Raw genomic sequence first — 19,260 nt, 5'->3', positions numbered from 1 at the left:
ATTCCAGGAGGTCTAACACCCTTTTCTGGCCTCCAAAGACACTTGCACTCATGTGCACATATTTCCCCTCCCTCCACAAACACATATACATGTCGTTAAAAATAAATCTAAAAAAAAAGAAAAAGAAAGAAAGAAAACCCAGCTTCCAACTCTTCTGTAGCTTGTTTCTCCCACTACCATTTCTTCCTTCATGTATAGTGTTTGTTTCAGCCTTAGGATCCAAGTTCATTGATGCTGAGGTAGAGCCATAGAGTAAAGGGTTCTGGGACACCAGAATGGCCCCTCTGGAACATAAGAGGTGGAAAGAGAAAGATGAATCAGACAATGTAACATTCCAAGAGAATTCATTACTTTTTGTTCTCTTTGTTTCTCTTTTTAAAATGTAGTAATAAATGTTAAGATAGTACTACTTTTATATCTTTGCCTGGATAAGAACTTGCTACAACTGGCCTTGTGTAATTAATGTATTCATTGAGGCACAGACGTTTATTGAGTGCCTAATACATACTAAGCATTTCGTGCCAAGGCATTGAATGGATAGTGTGAGTCAGATAGCTAGCTTCTCTGTGCTTTCATGGAGCTTTTACCCCCATCAAGTTACAAAGTTGGTAGTATAACTTTTAACAGTTCATTTGATATGACTGTAGAATACAAGAGTTCATTCTTCTGGCCAGTAGAAGGTATGGTAAGATGGTTTGCCCATGTTTTGCTAAAACCATTTCTATCAATGCAGAGAATTTGGGCCTCCAAATGTAATACAAATAAAAAAGTAAGGTTTTAAGACAGAGTACTTTTAAATTTTTAAAATTTTAAATCGTGTGCATGTTCATGTATGTGAATGCAGGTGTGCACATTTACCTATGTGTGTGTCCATGCTATAAGGCCAGAGGTTAACCTTAGATGTTGTTCCTCAAGAACTGTTTACCATGTTTTTTGAGTCCTTCACTGGGACCTGGGGCTCAATGATTAGGCTAGGCTGGTTGGCCAGGGAGCCCCAGAGATCATCCTGTCTCCATCTCTCCAGCACTGGGATTACAAGCGTACGCCACTACACCTGACTTGCCCCCCCCCAAAAGATTGATGTATATGAGTGTTTTGCTTGCATATTTGCATATGTACCACATGAATGCAGTGTCTGAGATCAGAACTGGAGTTACAGATGGTTGCCAGCTGCTTGGCACTAAACTGTGGCCCTCTGCAAGAGCAGCAAGTGCTCTTAACTACTGTGCCATCTCTCCAGCCCTTACACCTGCCTATTTTGTTTGGGTGCTAGGAATTGAATGCAGATACTCATACTTGGATGACAAGTGTTTTACTGACTGAGCTATCTCCCTGGCCCCTATTTTTATTTATATTTATTTATTTATTTATTTATTTATTTATTTATTTATGATAGGGTCTCATGTAACTTTGGCTGACCTTGAACTCCTCATTGTCCTTTCTCCACCACCCAAGTGCTGGAATCACAAATATAAACTGTACCTGGCAGAAAGAGAGAAGGCAATTTAATAAATCTGAAGAAAGGTGTGTTTTGTGTATGATTTGTTGGCTGATGCAAATTTGAGACTGTTGTCAAATATTATTACCTGAACACATTGATTAAGCCACTTACCTATTTTTTGTTGTTTGTTTGGGGTTCTGAGGATTGAACCCAGAGCCTCAAATATGCTAGGCAAGTGTTTTATCACTGAACCATATCCTTGTCCCACTTTATTTTATTATTGAAAAAAAAACAAAAAACACCTTTTTTGGGGGGGGTCTTTTTGAGACAGGGTCTCCCTATAGCCCCAGCTGTCCTGGAACTCACTGTGTATACCAGGTTGGCCTTGAACTCACAGAAACCCGCCTGCCTCTGCCTCCCAAGTGCTGGGATTAAAGGTGTCTGCCTTTATTTTAAATTTTTATGCAAGGTCTTGCTAAGTTGCCCAGGCTGGCATTGAGCTTGCGATCCTGCCTCAGCCTCCTGAATAACTTGGATTACAGTTGTACATCCCTATGCTTGGGTCTTTTAAAAAAACATTCTCACTGTGTTTCCCAGTCAGGTGTCTTACTCCTGAGCTTAGGTGATCTTCTGGACTAAGCCTTCCAAATAGGTAAGACTACAGTCACAGACTGTTGTACCTGGCTACTACTCCTGGTACTCAATTCTGTGAGTGAGAAACTTGTTTCCCTTAGTATCTATCTCATAGTTTTTTCATTGTTAAAGTTGAAATACTGATTTCTCCCCCGTCTTCTTCTCTTCCTCCCCGCTACCTCTATTCTACTCCTCCTCCTCCTCTTCTCCAGCAGCTCTGGGTTTGGGTCTAGTTCTAGCTCTAGCTCTGTGTAGAATCTTGGTCTGCAGTCCAAACTAGTCTGGAACTTGCAATCCTGTCTGATCCTTCTGAGTGCTGTACTTACAAATGTGTACCCACATCACCTGGCTTAAAGGACTTATTTCAGATCATGATAAATAAAAATGAATCTCACAGCTCATTTAGTATCCCATTTGTCTTTCAGTGTTCAGAAGTGGTTGGTAGAAGTGGTCCTAAGCAGGACCTCTGTATGCAAATTGCTGGTTTGGGTTTCCCAACTAGCCATGAAATGTCCTTCATTATTTTATTTGGTTGTAACTTTTCCCTCTTAATCCCTTACATTTTCCTTGTTGTACATCCTTGGCCTCATAGGGGTGCAGTAGCAATGGAAGCTAGAGCTTGTTTTCTGGCATATCTCCTATTGAAAGTGATGGGCTACAGGTTGGCAGCCTGGAAAGCCGAAGAGTGAACATTCTTGTCCCTAGTCATGAAATGAGACAGGAGGTGTTTAGTATTTGATGTGTGTCTTAGAAGTCTACTGCTTAAGACCCTGGAAGGAGGGTGCTCTTATCTGTGTGGCTTCAGCTTTGCATTCTCCCTGGTTCTGGTGATTGGCAGAGAGAAGAGAATGTACTTGGGATTGGAAATGGTAGTTCTCAATCTTGATTCTTTGGAACTTGCGATAGTTCAGATTACTGTTGCTCAACTCTCTGTTGGGACACTATGGTTTGTAGAAAGCCTATCTGCTATGTCACAATATCCTGGCCTGCCTTCTTGATTTGCCTTTGTTTTTTGAACTAGAGCATAGGTTAAAGTGGACAAAAGAAGGATGATGGTATGGGTTTGAATACATCCCATCTTGTCTTTCAAAAAAGCTACATCTGGGATGTTTGGTTGTTTGCAAGTTCATGTGTGTTTGGACTGGTAGATGAAGTCAACTCTTGCTGTACCCAAACAGTTGCCACATGTGTTTGGATTGAAAATGCATGAGAAAAGTGATCATGGTAGACAAAATGTGACAGGATAGTTAAAACTGAAACCAAAACAATTTTCTGTCAAAACACCCTGCTCACAATTATAAAAGATGCCTATGTATTTGATAAAGAAGTAGAATATATTGTAAATGAAAACTGGTCTCACTGCATTGAGTGGTAGGATACTAGATGGATTTTAAAGATAAGAAATTGTTAGAGTAAAATTGCTCCTTTAGCTTTTCTTCCTTTCTTCCTTCCCTCCGTCTGTTCCTCCCTCCCTTCCTCTGTCCATTCTTTTTTGAAGATATTGTTTTGCTGTGTAGCTTGCCTGTCCTGGAACTTGCTATATAGACCAGGCTGGCCTCATAGAGATCTGCCTGCTTCTGTTTCCCATTGTTGGGATTTAAGGTGTGCTTCACCTTGCTTAGCTGTTCTTCAGAATATTATAAACTTAACCTTTGTCTATGGCACAGGATGTCTTAGTCCAATTTTTGTTGTATAGCTCTGGGATGTATTATCCTTCCTTTGCAGATAATGGTCTTAGAATGAAGAAATGAAGGAGTTTGCTCAAAGACGTGGACAGGTGTTACGTCAGGATCTGAACTGGATTCACCTTTTCCATTGTCCTCTATCAAGCAGGGGCCTTGATGTGGCCCTATGAGTTTCCCTCACATTCTTCTGAGTTTATCTCCTGTTCTTTGGCCTGGCCTCACTCTCCTGGGAAGAGTGCTGGGATGTTTGAAAGAGTCCATAGGGAAATGCTGCAGGATGTCACAAACTTTAGCATATTTGGATTGTGCTTGCTGCTTCTGCTTAATAGTGCTTCATATTTTCTCCTTGTCCTCGTCCTAGGAAAATAGGAAGAAAACCGGATTCTGTTATAACCCTGCACTTTCTTTTGGATGAAGTTACAATTTCTTACTTAAGAATTGAGGATAACTGCAATTTTGTTTGGGGGGGGGGTGGTCTTTTTAAGACAGGGTCTCCCTCTAGTCCCAGCTAGCCTGGAACTCACTATGTAGACCAGGCTGGCCTTGAACTCCGAGATCCGCCTGCCTCTGCCTCCCAAGTGCTGGGATTAAAGGCATGTACTACTATGCCCAGTTGCTATTTTTTTTTTTTTTTTAAAAAGGAGTTTTTAAGAAATGCTGAGTGTGGCGGCGGGGGGGCGGTAAAAATGCTGAGTAAAGCATGCCTGTATATGGGCAAATCCTGGCGAAAAGACATTTGAATAGGGGCACTATATTAGTGTAAGTCAATGTTATACTTTCTGAATTTGACAAGTGTACTGTGGTTATGTAAAAGGATGTTCTTTTTATTTTATTAAACATTTTTAAAATTTATTTTTTTATGCATATTAGTGTTTAGCCTGCAAGTCCATGGAGGCCAGAAGAGGGTGTCAGATCTCCTGGAACTGAAGTTATAGGTAGATGCTAACCACCATGTGGATGCTAGAAACCGAACCTGGATCCTCTGTAAGAGCAGCCAGTGCTCTTAACTGCTGAACCATCTCTCCAACCCCTGAAATAAATGTTTTTAGGAGAAACATACTGAAGTCCTTAGGAGAAAGGAATCCTACTGTTTACAACTTAATTTCAGTGGTTCTGCAAAAACTATGTGCCTATGTATGCACATTTGGCATGGAGTACCTCATTCAGTAAAGTCATATGGGAAGATATGAATAGCAATGTGCTAGAACTGGTTTGCTAGGCAAGTAAGTCCAGAGAACTTTAGGAGTCAAAAAGGAACTGGGAAGTTCAGGGATAGCCTAAACAAAGTCTATAGTTGCTGTTTAGTATCTAAGTAGGTTGGAGTAGGGTTTTCAAACCAAGGGAGCGCACAGGATTACTGATATGCATGGCTGTTCTAACTTGTGTTAATGGCTAGAAAACAGTTTCTACCCAGAGGTGCTGTCTGAAAGAAGTGCACAAATAGGGCAGGGACTCCATTCTCGAGGTCATGTATACTGTCTTCTGAAGTTTGAACTTTATTTACAAACATGAGGGACCAGTCAGGATGCTTTCAGCTGCAACTGTATTGAAATCCAGCTAAATAGCTTTTCTAGTAAGTGTATTTTCTCATAAAACAGGACTTTGTAGGGAGTACCAGGTTCCAGGGTAGGATAATTTAGCAGTCCAGACTCTACCAATTCAGTTTTATCAACTCAAGCTAGTATTTTTTGCTGTGTCCATTCACAGTGGGAGGGTGATGATGACTTTTCTTCTGGTTGCAAGATGATAAAGTCTAGTGATGAAAAGGGAGACTTCTTTCTTAGCATCCCTTATTGTTAGGAAGGAAACCTTTACCTGGATGATCTTGGCTGACAAAAGACATTCTGCTTCTCTCAGGTGGGATTGGGTGTCTCCAGCCCCCAGAATGCAGTCTTGCTGCTTGGCTTATCTGGTTTGTCTTTTATGGCCAATGAAGGTGTGCTTTTCCTCAAAGGAAACCCCGAGGCAGCCACCTCAGAACTATATGGATTTGTAAGCAGGGGAGGGTGATAAGGAGTTGGGCATTAGGCAGCTAGAACTTAGGATCTGGAGGAAATTTCTTAATTTTTTATAGATGGGACATGGAATGGCAGATGGTATGTTAAACAAACCCAAAAACCCACGTTGCACTCACTACTCCACCATATGACTTAATTTTATTTTTGACATGTTGCATTCTAGCCATCTAATCTCACTGTGACATTTTTCATACATTTTCTATTTGCATATTCTTCCATAGTTTACATATCTTCTTACATTTCTACAGTTATCATAATTACTTAATAAACCGCCACCCCCCCTTTTGGGTCTTTTTGAGACAAGGTCTCCCTGTAGCCCCTGACCTGAAACTTGCTGTGTTGACCAGGATGGCTTTGAACTCAGAGATCTGCCTGTCTCTGCCTCCTGAGTGCTGGGATTAAAAGGTGTGTGCCATCATGCTCAGCTGCTTAAAAAACACTTTTTATGATGTGTGGCTATTTCTGTTATTGGATGCTTTCTGTTAAATTGGGCAACAATAATAGTAATAGTTCTTATTGAGTGTACGTCACCCATAGGGAGTTCTCAGGGATTTCCATCCATTAATTCATTTAGTACCCATAGCACTTCTGAGGCACAACTGGGGTTCTGGTGTAGGTAGTCTAGTCTACATTCATCAGGCTAAACTACCTTTAGGTATTGGCTTTTTTTTTTTTTCTTGTTATAGATAATACTGGTGAACACAGTTGCACACTCCATTCTCTGTACGTGCATGCACAGAGAGCTAGGTAAGGAGCACATCAGGGATGGGGTAGGGAGTAAAGGAATAACGATGATGCCAGTAAGACTACACTTCCAGAGGAGGGTTCCTCAGGAAGGAGCCAGAAAAGGGAGTTGCTTTGATTTTCATTTGTTTGCTGATTATGATTATGTTTTGTTTACTGTTTTATCTTCCTTTGGGATATTTGCCTGCTTCTATGCTTTGCCCATTTATACTGGGAGTCAATGCTTCCTGTGTGGTCATTCCTCTTACATAGTAGAAGTATCTTTAAGGTCTTACTATGTTTTAGGTATTTTTTCAGTTTCTGTACCTTTACACTCACATCTTCAACAACTTTTGAAAAATCACTTATCTCACTTTCTAGTTGTTTTTTTTTTTTTTTGCACAGAGTTTCACTGTGTAGTCCTAGTTGGCTGGAACTTGCTATGTAGACCAGTCTGGCCTTGAACTCACACAGAGATCCTCTTCTGCCTCTGGACTGCTGGGATTAAAGGTGTGCATTCTCACATGTGGCTCATTTTCTAGTTAAAAAAAAAATTAATTTAAATTATGCAGTTACTTAAGGTTGAGTTTAATTTCCCCAATTTACTATTTATTTAACCTCATGTCTACTTTTGCATACCCTCCTCTTCCTCTGAGACTTGAGCTTCTGTTCAAAACAACCAGCCCAGGCTGGTTTTGAACTACATTTATTTTTTTTAATTTTTTTATTTATTATTTTTATTTTATGTGTATGCATGTATTGCCAGCATGTAGGTAAATGCACCCATGTCATGCAATTGTCCTCAGAGGTCAGAAGAGGCTGTTGGATCCTCTGGGACTGGAGTTAAAAATAGTTGTTAGCTGCCATGTGGGTGCTGAGATTCTGGAGAATCTAAGCCATCTCAGATGGCTGGAGCCATCTCTCCAGCCCCTTGAACTACATTTATAATTACCAAGATTGATTTTAAACTTCTGATTCTTCCACCTCTTAAGTGTTGGGAGTATATGGGTATACCACACCACACCTAGCTTCATGCCGACATTTTTTTTTTTTTTTTTTTTTTTTTTTGGTGTTTTTGAGACAGGGTTTCCCTGTAGCCCCAGATGTCCGGGAACTCACTGTGTAGACCAGGCTGGCCTTGAACTCACAGAGATCCACCTGCCTCTGCCTCCCGAGTGCTGGGATTAAAGGCGTGCGCCACCACGCCTGGTGACTCTTGTTTTAAATATTTTATTATTTTTATTTTATGTGTATGAGTGTGTTGCCTGCATGTATGTGAGTGCACCCGGGTTGTGCAAGGCCACGGAGGTCAGAAGAGGGCTTTGGATTCCCCTGGAACTGGAGTTAAAGACAGTTTGTAGCCGCCATGTGGGTGTTGGAAATCGAACCTGGGTCTTCCGCAAGAGCAGTTAGTGCTCTTAACCACTGAGCCATCTCTCCAGCACCCCCTATATTTTATTTATGTGTATGAGGACATTGTCTGCATGTATGTCAGTGCACCTGTGTCATGCAATGCCTCTGGAGCTCAGAAGAGGGTGTTGGATTCCCCTGGAACTTGAGTTATATCACCTTGTGGGTGCTGGAAATCAAACTCAGGTCACATCTGTATTTGCTCTCTCTCTCTTTTTTGGGGGGGGATCTTTTTGAGACAGGGTCTCCGTGTAGCCCTAGCTGACCTGAATTCACTATGTAGACCAGGCTGGCCTGGAACTCACAGAAATCTGCCTGCCTCTCCCTCCGAATGCTAGGCTATATTCTTGTAAGCATTTTAACATTTTAATTTAGTGAGGTTTTTTGGACTTCCTATTGTTATTCTTTAATTTGTGTATCTGTGTTTTCCCTCACACCATACTATTTAATTACTCTTTTAGGATATGATAAAATCTAGTAGGCTGGCCCTTTTCTCATCTTTGTTGAATGTTTCCTTTTTCTGAACTTGAAAAATGTTTTTCCTTGTTTTATTTCCCCAAATGATGTTTCACATCATTTTGATACTACTTTTAAGACATGCTAGTGTTCTATGTTAAATGCCCCATTAAGATTGTAGTAACATGACAGTTGCAGAGCTATTATGTTTCCTTAGATTCTCATTTCCATTTCTGCTTAATTTCTAGATTTTGGATCATTGTTTGACTTGGAAAATGATCTTCCTGATGAGCTGATCCCCAATGGAGAATTAAGCCTTTTAAACAGTGGGAACCTTGTTCCAGATGCTGCTTCCAAACATAAACAACTTTCGGAGCTTCTTAGAGGAGGCAGCGGCTCTACCATAAATCCAGGAATAGGAAATGTGAGCGCCAGTAGCCCTGTGCAGCAGGGCCTTGGTGGCCAGGCTCAGGGGCAGCCGAACAGTACAAACATGGCCAGCCTGGGTGCCATGGGCAAGAGTCCTCTGAACCAGGGAGATTCATCAGCCCCTAGCCTACCCAAACAGGCAGCCAGCACCTCTGGGCCCACACCTCCTGCTTCCCAAGCACTGAATCCGCAAGCACAAAAGCAAGTGGGACTTGTGACCAGTAGCCCTGCCACGTCACAGACTGGACCTGGGATCTGCATGAATGCTACTTTCAACCAGGCCCACCCAGGCCTCCTCAATAGTAACTCTGGCCATAGCTTAATGAATCAGGCCCAGCAAGGGCAGGCTCAAGTCATGAATGGATCTCTTGGGACTGCCGGAAGAGGAAGAGGAGCTGGAATACCATACCCTGCTCCAGCCATGCAGGGGGCCACAAGCAGTGTGCTGGCTGAGACCTTGACACAGGTTTCCCCACAAATGGCTAGCCATGCTGGACTGAGCACAGCACAGGCAGGAGGCATGACCAAGGTAAGTGAGCTGAAGTGCTCGAATACTTCTTGCTTCTTACCTTTTTTCAAGTAGTATGGCAGTGTGGGGCAGGACATTGTGGCTCCTTTTAATTCCTCCTGTTGGGATTTGTACATGTCACCCAAAAGAGAGTTTTTTTTTTTTGTTTTGTTTTTGTTTTTTTTGAGTCCTTTTGGATAAAGATCTCAACCTCCTATCTTTAACATGACAAAAAAAAATCGAGGTAGTATTTTACTGCATGCTGTGTAGCCCCAGGCTAGCCTTGAACTCCCTTGCAGCCCAGGCTGTCCTTTGACTCATGATCCTCCTGCTGCTACCTCCTGCATGTTGGGATTACAGGTGTGTCCCACGGATTATCAGTTTTTAACTTCTGAGGAAATTCTGAAGAAATGGGACCATATGGTCGAAAGAGGCAGTATCTCCTGAAAATCAGCTTTTTAATTGCATTAGAGAGTCTAGTAGAGGATGCTTCTTTATTCAGCTGATGAAGTACATCTTCCTGTCTTCTACCTTTTCCTTTATACCACTTGGGGGTATGTTTGCTGTCAGTCTCCATTTTACTCAAGAAGAAGCTATGTTCTGAGAGTGTCAGCTCCCTGCCCCTGCTGATAGGGAAGAAGGGTCTGGGCAGAGCCGGGGGATGTGTGGACCCCTAGGTCCCACTGAAAACAGAACAGTGGTTCTCAGAGTGGAGTCCTGAGATCAGCAGTGCCAGTATCACCTGGGAGGTTGTTGGAAGACCCACTGACTGACATGCTAGGGGTGTGCAACCTACCATTCTAGCTTTAGGAACTCTTAAGGTAGATCTGAGGCCCCTACATGGCCTAGAGCTGTACTCTAGGAAAAGGGCTGGCCTAGAGTTTGCAGCTACCAGCCTTGCAACTGCTGTGTGGAGCAGGATCTGAACTTGGAGAAGAAGGAAGGCATATGTAGCAAATATCAAGATAGATGTGAAACAACTGAAAAGGATGGAGACAGATACGGGAAGAGTACAGAGAAGGAAGTGCACAGAATTGTCATTGAACTTAAAAACCTTGCAGAGGCTCTGAAACCAAAGAAGTTTTTTTTGAGACAGGGTCTCCCTATAGCCCAAGCTGGCCTGGAGTTTGCTATGTAGACCAGGCTGGACTTGCCCTCACAGAGATCTGCCTGCTTCTGCCTCTGCCAGGATTAAAGGTGCCACTATGCCCAGCTTCTGAATGGCAGCCATTGGTGCACCTGTTTTAGTGTAGTTCAACAAATTTCAGAGTTAAGGCTGTGGATTTGATTAGTCCTGAAAAGGGGAAAAAGAGAAATGAGTAGAATACATTTTTCCCAGAAGGTTGAGAATACGGATGATGGGTATAGTGCCTTGCAGCAATCTTAGGTAAGGAGGTGAGTTTTGTTTTTGTTTTCAAATTAAGAAATTCCCAACATTAAAATTGCATTTATCTCTTCTGAGATGTTAGGGGAGGGAATGCAAACTTAAACTAGTTGTGCCTGGCATTTTAAGAAGAGTGTGTGTATGTGCATGTATATGTCTTTTACAGTCTGATTTGAAAGTGATTTCTAATGAGTTTATTGCCTCTGAGTAGATCACTTTTTGTACCCTTCTAATTCATATTCCATACTGCCTAATTTAAAAAGCTTTTTATTTTGGAGAATTGGAATTCTACTTAAAATATACATACTAGCATAATCTAGTGGTTGCAGATGTTTTGGTCCCAGGATTATTGAATAATCTTAAAAATTATGAAGGACCCCATTTGGGTTTTTTAAATATTTTCTTTATTATTTTTGTTTTATGTGTATGAGTGTGTTGCCTGCATGTAAGTGCACCCATGTTGTGCAGTGCCGCGGAGGTCAGAAGACGAGAGATTCCCCTGGAGTTACAGATGGTTGTTAGCTGCCATGTGGGTTCTGGGAATTGAACCTGGGTCCTCTGCAAGAGCAGTCAGTGGTCAGTGCTCTTAACTGCTGAGCCATGCCGTCTCTCCAGACCCCATTTGGGTTTTGTTTTGTTTTGTTTAAATGAGGAAGAATTTCACTGTGTAGCCCTGGCTGGTCTAGAGCTGAGCCAGGCTGGCCTCAAACTTGCCATTATCCTCCTGCCTCTGCTTCCTAAGTGCAGGGATTACAGGTGGGTACAGGTGGGTTAAAAGGTTTCTTTTAAATTAATATTTACAGAAAATTGTGAAACAAGCCCACATTTCATTAGCCATAAGGTTCCGGTGCTATTACACATCACAAAAGATCTGGATAACACTCTTCAACTTAACAACTCAAGTTGTAAATGGTTCCATGTTCCAAATAGCTGTTTACATTGTTCTTAGGAACTTTAGTAGTATCTATGGTGTAGGACTTAGGCTCTATGAGCTAGACATTTAGATTTTTTTCAGTGTTTTACTGTTGCCACAGTATTGCTTCATCCATATATGTACATGTATATTTTTGTACAACTGAGTGGCTGCTGGATAAATTTTTGGAAGTGGAATTCTTTTAAAAGATTCTTCAAAAAATTTTTTTTATATATGTGTCTCTGTGTGTATACCATCTGTGTACTGGTACTCATTTTTTAATTTTATTTTATGTGTATGCGTGTATTACCTGAATGTAGGTAAGTGCACCCGTGTCGTGCAGTACCTGTGGAGGTCAGAAGAGGCTGTTGGATCCCTTGGGAGTGGAGTTATGGACAGTTGTTAGCTGCCATGTGGGTGCTGGGATTCGAACCCAGGTCTTCTGCAAGACCAAGACCAACCAGTGTTCTTAACTGCTGAGCCATCTCTCCAGCCCCTGTACTGGTACTCTTAAAGGGCAGAAGAGAGCATTGAATCCTCTGGAGCTGGAGTTACAGGAGGTTGTGAGCTACCCGATGTGGGTGCTGGGAACTGAACTCAGGTCCTCTGGAAGAGCAGCAAGTGGTCTTATACTGCTGAGCCATCTCTCTAGCTTCAGAAGTGGAATTTTAAAGAATTTTCAAAAGAATATTGACATTTGCAATAGATGAGAGTTGGAGGTTATGCTGCACTCCTGTAATCTTAGCACTTGAGAGCTAGAGGCAAGGATGATTACTGCCAAGCTTCAGGCCAGCTTGGGATATATAGCAAGTTCCAGGCCAACCAGGATGACACTGTGAGACCCTCTCTCAAAACCAAAAAACAAACTTAAAAAGAACATAGATATTACTAAATAGTTCCAAAAATACTGTGCAGATTTCATCCTTAGCCACCTTGAATGTGAGCCCCTGTCTCAATCCTCACCAATACTGGCTGTGGTCAGAGTAATATTTCTTTTGGGGGCGGGGGTGTCTTTTTGAGACAGGGTCTCCCTGTAGCCCTAGCTGGCATGGAACTCATGTAGACCAGGCTGGCCTTGAATACAAAGAAATCCTCCTGCCTCTGCCTCCTGAGTGCTGGGATTAAAGGTGTGTGCTACCATGGCTGGCCTAAAGTAATTATTCTTATACCTGTCATTCTTCTAGTCAAAGCTGTTTTTTAAATTTTATTTTTATTTTATGTGTATGCATGGAATTCCTGCGTGCATGTAAGTGCATCCGTGTTGTGCAATGCCTGCAGGGGTCAGAAAAGGGAGTCCAATCCCCTGGAACTGGAGCTACAGACATATTACAGCATGCTTAGCTCCATGTGGGTGCTGGGATTCAAACCTGGTCTTCTGCAAGAACAGCCAGTGCTCTTAATCACTGAGCCATCTCTCCAGCCTCCAAAGCTGTTTTTATTAGAATGTTTTCCCAGAAAGTTACAGATGCTTGTATTTTCCTAATTGCTCATACCATCTGTTTTTCGATGGAGGGGGGGAGTTGTGTGTTTGTGTGTGTGTGTGTGTGTGTTGGGAGTCGGCCTGTCTGTCTGCAGTGCTACAGATCCAACCCAGGGATTCATATGAGCTAGGCAAATGCTCTACCACTGAACTGCAGCCTCAACCCTCTTATTTTTCATTATGTATTAAAAAGTTTTAAATCTTCCAGTAAACAACTTTTCCCTTTTTTATTTGTCAAATTAATTTTACCAGAAATGTGGTAGCATAGGCTTACAGTATGACTGTCATGTTGTACCAGTTTATTTTTTTTCAGTTTATATGGAAACATCCCTTTTTCCATTATTGCTTTTAGATTTTATGTCATGTTCAGAAGTACTTTTCCTATTCCAAACTATAGATACTTTCTTGTGTTGCATGTGGTAGCACTCAACCTGTAGTTTTGGCAACTCAGGAGGCAGAGACAAAGAGAATGGTTTGAGCCCGGGAGTAGACAATATAAGCAAGATCTGTTGCTGCTCTCTCCTCACTGTGAAAAGAAAGCAAATATTATCTTATGTTTTTCTTCTTATTTCTTGAATCTTTACCTCAATTTTGGCTCAGGGTTGAGGACACAGGTTAGTGCCAAAGCACTTGTCTAGTAAGCCTGAGGCCCTGGACTGCATCCCTAGCACCATCCCCTAAGACTCACTCTCATGTCCAACAAACAAAAAAACTCATCAGTGAACTAAATTAATCTTGGCCAAAGAGCAATCCAGTATTACATTTTTCAAATTATAGTGGTCCCAGTAAATTTATTTAGATACTAGTAATCCATCTCCCCTCTACTGTTATAATGTGTTGAACATTCTGTAGTTCTAATCTTTGCTTGTGCCTGTGTTGGAAAGTTATCCTAGCTGTGCACTGAACTTTTGTTCATGATTGTGAAGGTTAACTCTCCCACATGTGCTTTTCAGTACTGGCTGCACATCAGAATTTTCTTGGAGCTTTAAAAAAGTGTAATGCCTGAATTCCATTGCTGGCCAGTTAAGTTAGAATCTCTGAGGTATGGCAAGGGCATGAATATAATTTATGTTCCTCAGGTGATTTTCACCGGGCCAGGGATGGGGACCACTGTGTTAGATAAACTTTAGAACTTTTTCCATCTGGGGAGATAGCTTAGTTATTCAGTTGCTTTCTGCATAACCATGAGGACCTGAGATTGATCCCCAGCACCCAGGTGTAAAAAGCTGGGTGTGGGGCATGTTCTTGTAATTCTAGCTCTGGAGCGGTAGAGGTAAATAGATCTCTAGGGCTGGCTGGCTAGCCAGCCTAGTCTAATCAGTGAGCATTAGGTCAGTGAGACAGTCTGTCTCAAAAAGTAGAGTATATAAAAGGTATATCCTTTCATGGAGTCTTACATTGCTCAGAAGCATAGACTATTTGCTTTGTCTAATACAGTTCTGTTATATCTGGATGTATTAGAGGTTTTTTTGCTATTGAGGGCAATTTCTATTTCATTATGTAATTGGTTGTTTTAATGCAGGCATTGATGTGTGTCACTAGAGTCTGGTCACTTTATGACCTTTTCACACTAATACTTTTCCAGGTGATTCTCTTGGGTTTTCCAAGTAGACAGTCATCTTTTGTATTAATGATATTTTTGTCGTCTTGTCAATATTCCTACAAATGTTTATGCTCTTGGGTATCTCTTTTGTTTCTGACTTGGATGTTTATCTAGTGTTTATTAAGCATAATGTAAACTCCAGCTTGCAGTCAAAGGCAATCATGTATTTATTTTTTATTTTTATGTGTATGTGTGTATTGCCTGCATATAGTTAAGTGCACCCATGTTGTGCAATGCCTGTGGAGGACAGAAGAGGCTGTCGGATCCTCTGAGACTGGAGTTATGAACAGTTGTTAGCTGCCATGTGGGTGCTGGGATATGAACCCGGGTCTTCTGCAAGAACACCCAGTATTCTTAACCACTGAGCCATCTCTCCAGCCTGGCAATCATGTATTTTAAAATTAGGGCATAGTCTTATTTCTCATTGGTTAAATGTTAGGTTTTATTGCCATAAGGTTTTTTTTTCCCCCTGCTTTTATTATTAGGAGATTCTTCATATTAAATTGAATCACATCTGTGATTGTAAAAATTGAAATTTAATGTCATTGATGCGTTTTCTATTTCATTTAGGATTTTTGTTTCTCACTAATCAGTAAGATTGATTCTGTTTTTGTACTTCTCAAGTTTATGCATTGGTGTTATGTTAACTTAATCAAAGAGAGTTTGGACATCTTTCATATCTCTTCCTCTGGACAGTTTGGTGCTGACAGGATTTAGTTCCTTGAAGGGGGTCTCTTCTGTACAATTTTGGATCCTAAAACTGCCTTCTCTTTTTGTCTTCCTTTCTGTGGAAACTTAGGACTCTTCCCCTCAAGAACTGACTAATCTTTGTCAACTTTCTGGCTATTTTCTGTATGTATTGGTCCTTTTGGACTTTGGTCTTTTGAGTTGATAGATCCTTATGTTTTTCAGCGTAAATTTACTTTGATTTTAAGAAAAACTAAGTAATTATTTTGCTCCTTGCAAAAGACTTCTTGCAGAAGACCTGGGTTTGAATCCTAGCATGCACATGACAGCTAACAGCTGTCCATAACTCCAGTTCGGGGGATCTGACAACCTCTTCTGTCCTCCTTGGGCACTGCATGACACAGGTGCACTTACCTACATGCAGGCATAACACTCATACATATAAAATAAAAATAATAAATAAAATATTTAAAAAATAATGTAATAGGGCTTAGCAGTTAATGTAATAAGGGCTCAGCAGTTTATACCACTGGCTGCTCTTTCAGAGGACCTGGGTTTAGTTTCCAACACCCATATGGCAGCCAACAACTGTCCATAACTCCATTTCCACAGGATCCAGTACCACCTCCTGGCTTGGCACTGCATGTATAGGTGCACTAGGTGGTACATGCAAAACACCCATACACATAAAAAAATAATTTAAAAAATATATGTAGTAAGTCATTTTCAACAAAATAGCAATAACAAGGTGTCCTAGCTTGCTTTTAATCGCTGTGATAAAAACACTGACCAAGGGGTTGGGGATTTAGCTCAGTGATAGAGCACTTGCCTAGCAAGCACAAGGCCCTGGGTTTGGTCCTCAGCTCTGGAAACAAAACAAAAACACTGACCAAGCCGGGTGTGGTGGCAAACACCTTTAATCCCAGCACTCAGGATGCAGAGGCTGGAGGATCTCTGTGAATTCAAGGCCAGCCTGCCTGGTCTGCATAATGAGTTCCAGGCCAGCTGGGGTTACAGGGAGACCCTGTCTCAAAAAGACAAACTAACCAAAACCAACTAGGAGAGGAAAGGGTTTATTTGGCATACAGCATAGTTCAACATCAGGGGAAGTCAAGGTAGGAACAACTTAGGGCAGGGACCTGGAGCACAGACCATGGAGGAATGCTGCTTGCTGGTTTGCTGCTCTGGCCTGTGCTCAGCCTGCTTTCTTATACAATACAGGACCACCTGCCCAGGGGTGCCACCACCCACAGTGGACTGGGCCCACCCATATCACTCAACCATCAAGAAAATGCCCCACAAACTTGGGCATAGGCCAGTCCATTGGAGAAAATGCCTCTCCCTCTAACCAGGTGTGTCAAGCTGACTACTAAAGCTGTCCAGCACACAAGGCATGATTTAATTAAAAATCATTTCTCCATTTAATTGTAGCAAAACCTGATATGTTATTGCTTTTTTTTCCTTTTCTTTTTTTGGTCTTTTTGAGACAGGGTCTCTCTGTAGCCCCAGCTGTCCTGGAACTCACTATGTAGACCAGGCTGGCCTTGAACTCACAGAGATCTGCCTGCCTCTGCCTCCCGAGTGCAGGGATTAAAGGCATGCGCCACCACACCCGCCTTTTTTTTTTTTTTTTTTTTTTTTTTGGTCTTTTTGAGACAGGGTTTCCTTGTAGCCCCTGCTGGCATGGGACTTGCTATGTAGACCAGGCTGGCCTTGAACTCACACAGAGATCCACCTACCTTTGCCTCCCAAGTGCTGGGAGTAAAGGCATGCACCAACATGCCTGGCTATTTTTTTAATTTTTATTTTATGTGTATGTGTGTATTGCCTGCATGTATGTAAATGCACCCATGTCATGCAGTGCCCTCGGAGGACAGAAGAGGGCATCAGATTCCCCTGGAACTGGAGTTACAGACTGTTATTAGCTGCCATGGATGCTGGGAACTGAACCCAGGTCTTCTGCAACAGCAGCCAGTGCTCTTTAACTACTGAGCCATTTCTCCAGCCCTCAGCTGGCTTTCTTATAAAGCCCAGACATTCTTTCCTAGAGGTGGTATTGCTCACAGTGGGCTAGCTTTCCAATATAATCATCAATCAAGGCAATTTCTCATGGACATGGCCACAGGCCATTCTGATATGGGAAACTCCTCAACTGAGGTTCCCTTTTCGCAGGTTAAGTTATGTCAAGTTGACACTGAAAATGAACCAGCACAATCTACCTCTTGTAAACTTGACATTCATATCACTGTTAAACCATAACCATTCCTTTCTCATCCCCAAGATCTTAGGTTAATACTACAATCTAGAATACAGTCCAAATTTTAAAAGTCTCTCAGTCTTTAAAATTACCAACACTTTAAAAGTTCAATGTCTCTCTTTTAAAAAAATCCAAAGTATTTCAACTGTGGGCTCCTGCAAAGTGAAAAAACAAGTCACATTCTTTCTTACTACAAAAGGAAAGAACCAGAGCATGGAATAATCACACTTAATCTAAACCAAAATCCAGCAGTGTAAATCCAGATTTCTGTAGCTCAGTGTCTATCGTCTGGGACTTGTCTTCTTGGCCCCAAAGGGCTTAGGTAGCCCCACTTCTCTAGTTTTGCATGTGTCCTTGGGGTCTCTACTACAACTGAGGCTATACCTTTACCAGTGGCCTCTGGTGAAAGCCTCCTGGCCTCTCTTCAGGGACTATGACTTTGCTGCATTGTGCCAGGCCTCAGTTGCTCTCCATGACCCCTTCAGTCTTTGATCTTTCATATATTTCCCTGCTTGAAGTTCCAAGATCCTCCACAATTCTGTAACAAAATGGCCCTAAGGCATAACAAACCACATGGTCAAGTTCATCACAACAGCACCCTTCTGTTGGTACCAATTTCTATTCTAGTTTGCTTACTGTTGCTATGAAAAATGTGTTGTATGTGGCCTAAGAAGTCTTTTTAGTTCTTTCTCATTTAATCTGAAAAAGAACCAAAATAAGCTGGCATAAGCCAGACGTGGTAGTGTATGCCTTTTAATCCTAGCACTTGGGAGGCAGAGGCAAGTGAATCTCTGAGTTTGAGGTTAGCCTGGTCTACATAGGAAGTTCTAGGCTAGCCAGTGCTATGTGGTGAAATCCTCCCCTTCCCCCCCCAAAAAAAAGAAAGGAAAGGAAAAAAGGTGATACATTTTCTTTCACAGAGGGTTATAGGGTTCTTTTTGGTGTGTTGGGATATTACCTTTTTAAGAACATAGAAGATATAAAGTCTTAATATTATCTGGAGTTCTTCTTGGAGTAAGTTTTCACTTGAATCTAGGTGCCCAGCCACAGCTATATTTTGTACCAATTAGTAATTTAGGCTCAAACCTGAGCTTCCCACACAAACTGCCCAACTACCAGGCCGAGTTTTGATTCAGCAGTTTTGGGGTACAGCCTGAGCATTTGCAGCTCTAAGCAGTTCCCGGGTGATCCTGATAATGCCACCTGGATTGCACACTGGCAATATGTGTGCTAAATGAGTGGATTAACAGATTATAGTAATTAGAGAATTAGTAGAGTCAAGTTTGCTGTTAAAGGAATGATTAATCCACCTTTATTTTGGACAGACAGACATTTGGGAGTTTGTAATATTTAATAGCAAGAAAAATAATTTTTTTTTTTTTTGGTCTTTTTTGGGGGAAAGGGTCTCTCTGTAGCTCCAGCTGGCCTAGAACTCACTGGGTAGACCAGGCTGGCCTCACACTCACAGATTTACCTGCCCCTGCCTCCTAAATGCTGGGATTAAAGGTGTGTGCTACCAATGTCATCTATTTCTTTAAAATAATTTAAGAGCTGGGCATGATGGCACACGCCTTTAGTCCCAGCACTTGGGAGGCAGAGGCAGGCGGATCTCTGTGAGTTCAAGGCCAGCTTG

At 41.8% G+C, this 19,260-nt stretch overlaps 1 protein-coding gene across 2 annotated transcripts in view; it reads left to right on the top strand.

Moving 5' to 3' along the window:
- Crebbp (CREB binding protein) overlaps positions 1–19,260 on the top strand; it is a 155,059-nt gene that overhangs the window by 23,166 nt on the left and 112,633 nt on the right. For both annotated transcript variants that reach the window (XM_008846197.1, XM_017801517.2), the window contains exon 2: positions 8,615–9,324. In XM_008846197.1, coding sequence (XP_008844419.1) covers positions 8,615–9,324 — 710 coding nt within the window. The remainder of the gene's footprint in view (positions 1–8,614; positions 9,325–19,260) is intronic.

This window comes from Nannospalax galili, unplaced genomic scaffold (genome assembly GCF_000622305.1).
Source record: "Nannospalax galili isolate Female #2095 unplaced genomic scaffold, S.galili_v1.0 scaffold471, whole genome shotgun sequence".
NCBI lineage: Eukaryota > Metazoa > Chordata > Mammalia > Rodentia > Spalacidae > Nannospalax > Nannospalax galili.
The sequence above is the reverse complement of the archived record's forward strand: the minus strand, read 5'-3'. Positions and strand labels throughout refer to the sequence as shown.